This window comes from Chaetura pelagica, unplaced genomic scaffold (assembly GCF_000747805.2).
Source record: "Chaetura pelagica isolate M959 unplaced genomic scaffold, ChaPel_1.0 scaffold386, whole genome shotgun sequence".
Taxonomy (NCBI): Eukaryota; Metazoa; Chordata; class Aves; order Apodiformes; family Apodidae; genus Chaetura; species Chaetura pelagica.
In genome coordinates this window covers 1,022,226-1,028,225 of record NW_009953703.1, presented here as the reverse complement: position 1 = coordinate 1,028,225, position 6,000 = coordinate 1,022,226, and the positions used below count along the sequence as shown (strand labels likewise).

Below are 6,000 nucleotides of genomic sequence, written 5' to 3'. Positions count from 1 at the left end.
ATCTGATTGCAAAGCTCTAGGAAAGATACCACAGCATTACCCCCTTCATCCCATGTCACATCACTCAGGGAGTTCAATCACTGAAGACTGGAGCTGCAGAAGTGAGAGCATCTTCTACAAGAGCAGGCTTTGTGTAAACATTTAATCTATCTCTCCAGCCAGTTCTCAGAATTCTTGATGGTTTCGGAAGCTTTCATATATGAAATCAGTCTCCTGTGTATGAATACATTCATTCACACTTCAAAAGGTAGACTGTACAATCATATATTTACCTTCAGGATTTGCAACTGGACTAAAAAGATAGACTGCAATTTGGCAACTTAAGTAGACGTGTCTGTGACAAAATACTCATTTCCTAGTTCAGTTCTGTTTTGGTAAAATGCAAACACCAGGAATATTGTCTTCCAGCAAACATCAGGCTGCAAAAGATCTGTTGACATATACATGAAAATTCTCCTAATGAAATCTAACTTGCTTTCATATTGATTGTTAGCAAGATCTAAATATCATTGTTCTATGCTTCTATTAACTACATGTAAAGTCAAAGCCTTTGTAAGACAAAATAGGTAGTGATTTTGCCATTAGAAAAAGAAAAAAAAAATTACCTTTTCTGCATTCACAGTAAAATCTGAGGCTAAAAGACCACCTTCAGTGTGATCGTGGCCCACCTCATACATGTTATACGACGGATTGCCAATTTCTACATTGATTCCTCCATTTATAATGGGCTGTCTTCTGATGGTTTTTGTCCTATAATGCATGAACACACACGAGAAAGAAGGACTGAGAAAGATGATTGAGAAAGATGCAGTCAGTGTCTGAAACTGAGCACACGGAATTATCTGTATTTTTCAGAAAAGGCATAGAAAAAACATTTCCTAAAATAGGCTGTTTTCTTTAGAGTACAGGTGTTTAACATCTATACTTAATACTTAACAGTCTTCTTTGAAGAGATTAATAAAACCTCTAAAATATATTTTCAAATGTAATTTTAAGAAAAAAGTTCTTTATTGAGGTTAGTTCTAGTTCTCTACTGAGGATCTATGTATCCTACTGAGGATATTATTTAACAAGTTGCTGTCAAGAATTTGTTCCACTTAACCTAATTACAGACTAGCAACTGTTTTTTGGGATTTGGCTATCATGAAGTTGGGTCTTTAAGTACAGCAGCACAAGATGACATCCATGGAGCCTGGGTCAGCATTAACAACAGTGTGGTGAGGGAATGTATTTATCTTGTTGGCTTTCAAAAAGGATTTAAAACTTAATCCTTACTAGTTAGCACCAGTTTGCAGGGGGTGCTATGCATGATGTTAGATGGTAGTCATGTAAGAGATTATTTTAGTCTAGAGGACTGAAATAGTCAAGATCTTTGCTGGTTGGTCACATCCTCATTATTAGGAATCTTTCACTGTTAAGTCTGCATCGTCACTAACATCACTTTCTGGTTGCTTTGAACACAAGAAAGTTAACAGCTCTCTCAAGTGTCTGCACACAGAAGAAACACCCTTACTTCCCCTGCCACCCAACATGGCCAATCTCCAAATGTCTACTACCCTCCTGAAGTTCTCTGCTGCCTCTAAGGCAGCTAAAGTCATGAGAACAAAACATTCAGTGCTGGAATCTGGCTTCCTGTGCAAGATATTAAAGGAATACAGTAATGATGACAAGGCTTGAAACTCTAAAGCAGATACTCTAAAAGCTGTTTACATCTTCACCATAACTTATACAAAATTGAAAAGAACTAATACAAGTAAATAAATTGAAGTGAACTGTAACTAGAAACTGGAAATTCTGCAGAGGGTATATCCAAAAGTATTTATAAACAAGAACAATATTAATAAGGTAGTTTAAATGAAATACATCAATTTTGTTTACTCAGTTCACTAAGTCTCTGGATAGAATTGTCAACACTTACACAGCCTTGGCAGGATTGAGCAAACTTGATAAGGAAAGAACAACACTTTCTTATTTACTGTCTGTGGAATATAAGTATAAATAATAGACATGACTGTCCCAGCTAGAACCAAAATGCAACTAACTCCCTGCATATAGAAACAAGTTTTAGATTGTTGGTTTTGGGGTTTTGTTTTTGTTTTGTTTTGCTTTTTAAATATCTGCTCAACATATAAAAGGTGAATTTCTTCTATCAAAACGGTACAACCACTGTAAAGATTTACTTTGTTACTCCATATATCAATATAAAATGACTTACCTTCGTTTTCTTTTGCAAAGAAATAGTCCAATTACCAGAGTAGTGATCAAAGTCACCAGTAAAACAAGAGGAACAATGATTGCAATACTTCCTAAAACAGGAAAAGGAAATACCATTAAATACTCACAGCTATCTCTAATAATTTCTTCACAGCAGTAAAACAATTACATCAACTTAAAAAAGAACAATTTCCCTCATCAGAAAATGTGATTTCAGTGAAGCCCATACCATGATTTGAAATTTGAATGTTGATCAATTAAAAAAAAATAATAAATCATTACAGATAATGGTGTACACACATGTACTGTTATCAACAAATCAGGAGCTTCATCTTTCTGGATACTGATCTACCTTGGACTAATTCCCTGCCCATACTTGCAATCATATCATATGAAGGTGTGTAGAATTGCTGAACTGGATTGGCATGGGCACTGGCTTTAACTGCCAACATTCATCTTCAGAAGCTTATTTAAATCTCACAACTATGAATCTAAAATATTCAGTAGGGATGGCTCTGATTGAAGAATTCCATCGTTAGCATTTATATGTATTTATTGCTTTTATTTGTGGGGAGAAGGGAAAGTAGGAAGCAATATTCAATTTAGATGGTCGGTGCATTGCTGCGTTTTACTGCATGGTACTTGGGAGCCAATAATTTTGTTATGTTGATATAGGCAATCAAGGAAACTACAATAATGCTTAATGTAGCAGAAAAACAGTGCACAGATCAGACAGGGATACTAAAGGAGAGGAGGGAATAGGGAAGAAGAAAATGGGCTTCACATCATTTTGGCAGATAACTTCACTGAAATGAGACTACCTGAAGAAATTAGATCCACAATTGTACCCTTTGAAGAATTTCTCAAGTTTAATGTTAAGTATCTGGCAATAAATACACACAAAAAATTGTTATAAAAACCTACAAGACTCCAGTATAAAGCCAATGTAGAAAAACATGCATTTTGTTTACTATCACAATTCCTAATTGGTGGAAAACAGTGACTGCTGGTTGCTTCACTGGTTACATTGATTGATTTATCAAAATAAATAAATAAATAAAAATAGGCTGTTTGCAGTCTCTGCTCTACCTTAAATACAGTCTAAATGAAGCATTTAAAAAGATGCCTTGAATTCTGCCTGAAGGCTTACTGAAAGCTAAGTCAGGTTAGCAGAGGCCTGAAGTGAAGTACTAGTCAATAAAAGCTTGAAGAATCCTGAGTTCACTTCAGGTTATAAAGATTCAGCATGTAAAGGACTTTACAATGATGCTACTTTAAGGAAACATTTGATACATAACTGGATGTAGTTCTACTTCAGAGGGAAAAAAAAAAAAAAGGTAAAAAAAAAAAAAAGGTTAATTTTGTCTTGGCAGTTAAAAAAAATCAAGAAAAAAACCTGAAAACCAGCCCACCAGATGTGAGTTGTCATCTGGTGACCACGGTTCAGCCCAGGGTCTAGCAGCAACAAGATGAACACCTATTTCCCAAATTGTAGTACCTGTTCTCTCAAAAAAAAAGCATCCACCACAAACAACACAGTAGGTTCTGGCTACTTCTTTTTCCTTATTTCCAGCCTGTAAGTGTTATTTCATTTGTCTGGATCACTAGGAAGATTCTATCTAAGAATCAAACTGACCTGAATAGTGGGTGATTCATTCTACTGCTCGGATTGGGTTAAATGTGACTTAGAACCACACAGCAGGGTACCATCAGCATACTCAACGCACCACAGGGAACCTTGTTCAGTTTGAAGAGCCAATAGTGTAGCAATACCATCCTTTGATGCTTACTGACATGTTTTAAAAAAATATAACAGGAGCTACTCTTACTTCCAGGATGATTTTCGCAGTCGCAAAACCTCAAACCTCTGCCAACAGTCAATGCAAAAGTAAACTACTTACAACTCTATTTTTGATGCTTTCAGTAGGACTTAAATGGTCAGAGGTCTTGTACTAGTTCTCTGCACAGCCATGACAGTGATACCATCAAGCACTTGCCACCAGTATACTTTTTTTAATGAGAAGTGCAACCTAGCCTTGAAGCAGTGAGTGTATAGAATATGGCTTGTACATGAACCACTTCAGAAAACACTGAATGGCAATCAAAAATGTCAAGAGAGATCTAATATGTATAACTATTTTTAATACAGGTAACCAGCACGTTTCATGACACAAACTCACATTCTAAAATATTACAAGGTTAGAATTTCTAGACTGGGGTAAATTTAAGAAGTGTCAGCAGTTATTTGAAGTACTTACTTGTACTGATGTTGTCAGACTTGCTGCTTTTGGGAGCTGGCCTCTCACACTGTGTGCCTGACCAGTTGGCTGAACATCTAAAGGGATCCAATTAAGATGGTAAAATTAATACATGTCAGCTGTTAGCATAGTAACCTACTAAAGAGACCACCAGCATCTTCTCAAGAGCTACACGAATGACAACAGTGATTCTACAAAATAAACAATAAGCTTCATGGAAGGAGGCAGCAGTATTCTGCCATGGCACTTACAACATCCTGAACACTTTTTTTTAGATTAAAACTACAGCTTTCTATCTTCAATTCATGTTATTATCACTGCAATCTTCACTCCAGAGTCCTTTTCTAAAATTCTTGCATAATAAAATGACAGGCATAACCAATGGTACATTGAGGTCCTATTAAACAATAAGGAGGGAACACTTCAGCTAGATCCATGTGCAGCAGTTCTTACACATCCAGTGATAATAATTTCCTTGAACAATTAAGACCTGTCTTTGACCAGTATTCACAGCTTAACTGAAGTACACCTTTTCCTTGCTTTCAGACTTAAATGATTTCCTGAAAATTCTACAATTTAATGGCCTTAGCTTTATAAATTTTGAACTAGTTAACTAGATATGTATTTGCAGAAATATATAGAGGTGTGTGTAAGCAAGTGTGAGAATCAAAGCATAAAGAGCTGTCCTGAAGGGACAGGAGCATCTACTGGCTTCAAAGGGCCATATTCAGAATATATGCTTCATGAGCCAGGTGCCTGGATGAGTACACTGTTGCTCTGCTGTAATTTCCCTGTGTGAATATCAATATGCACATATTTCCTCAGCTGGGATTCAGAATGCCCTCCATGTACACAAGCCAACACGAGGAGTCCATGTAACACAGACTCAGCAAATCCATCAAAAACGGAAACAAACACCCGAACGAAATTCAATTGCTTATTCATCTTGCTGTAAATATGATTAAGTTTACTACATAACCTCAAACTCCTCGTGTGGAAACGGCAGGAAGCAGTCACTTTTCGTCTGCCTCTGTTGCATATTGTGCAATGAATCGTATTTTTTGAATTATTTATGACTTTCAACATGGGTTATCTGTAGGAAAATGCAGCAGAGCACTCATTACCTTGCACGCAGTTTCAAGAAGGACTCTTATCTGACACCTTTCTAAGGACTGAACAAATTGCAGAGTTTAGAGGTGGACATGATTACTACTGATATTGTTGCAAAAGAATTGGAAAAGTATATAATATTCTAGGCAAAAAAATGCAGAATTCTGACAGGAGAGCCCTAGCCAGCTGTGCTAGTGATGCTTTTGACTCTCTTTCATCTTTGCAGATGATGCCAGGAGCATGGTTAGTTTCTCTCTTTGCTCCTAAGCATATCTCAGCACAATCCAACAGCCAGACAAAACTCTTCATTTGGTTTCGTATTAAGTTCAAACTTCTATGGGGATCTAATTTCAGTTTTGGTAGGATATGTTATGATGGTCCTTAACTCAGACTCTACAGAGATAAAGCACAGATGGTC

General features: G+C 36.5%; 1 protein-coding gene across 1 annotated transcript in view; it reads right to left on the bottom strand.

Annotated features, from left to right (window-relative positions):
* The window catches only part of LRP1B (low density lipoprotein receptor-related protein 1B), a 671,221-nt gene that overhangs the window by 3,694 nt on the left and 661,527 nt on the right, over window positions 1-6,000 (bottom strand). Inside the window, exons 88-90 of the mRNA XM_010000387.1 lie at window positions 4,473-4,549; window positions 2,216-2,306; window positions 606-750 (exon numbers count right to left, since the gene is read on the bottom strand). Coding sequence (XP_009998689.1) covers window positions 606-750; window positions 2,216-2,306; window positions 4,473-4,549 — 313 coding nt within the window. The remainder of the gene's footprint in view (window positions 1-605; window positions 751-2,215; window positions 2,307-4,472; window positions 4,550-6,000) is intronic.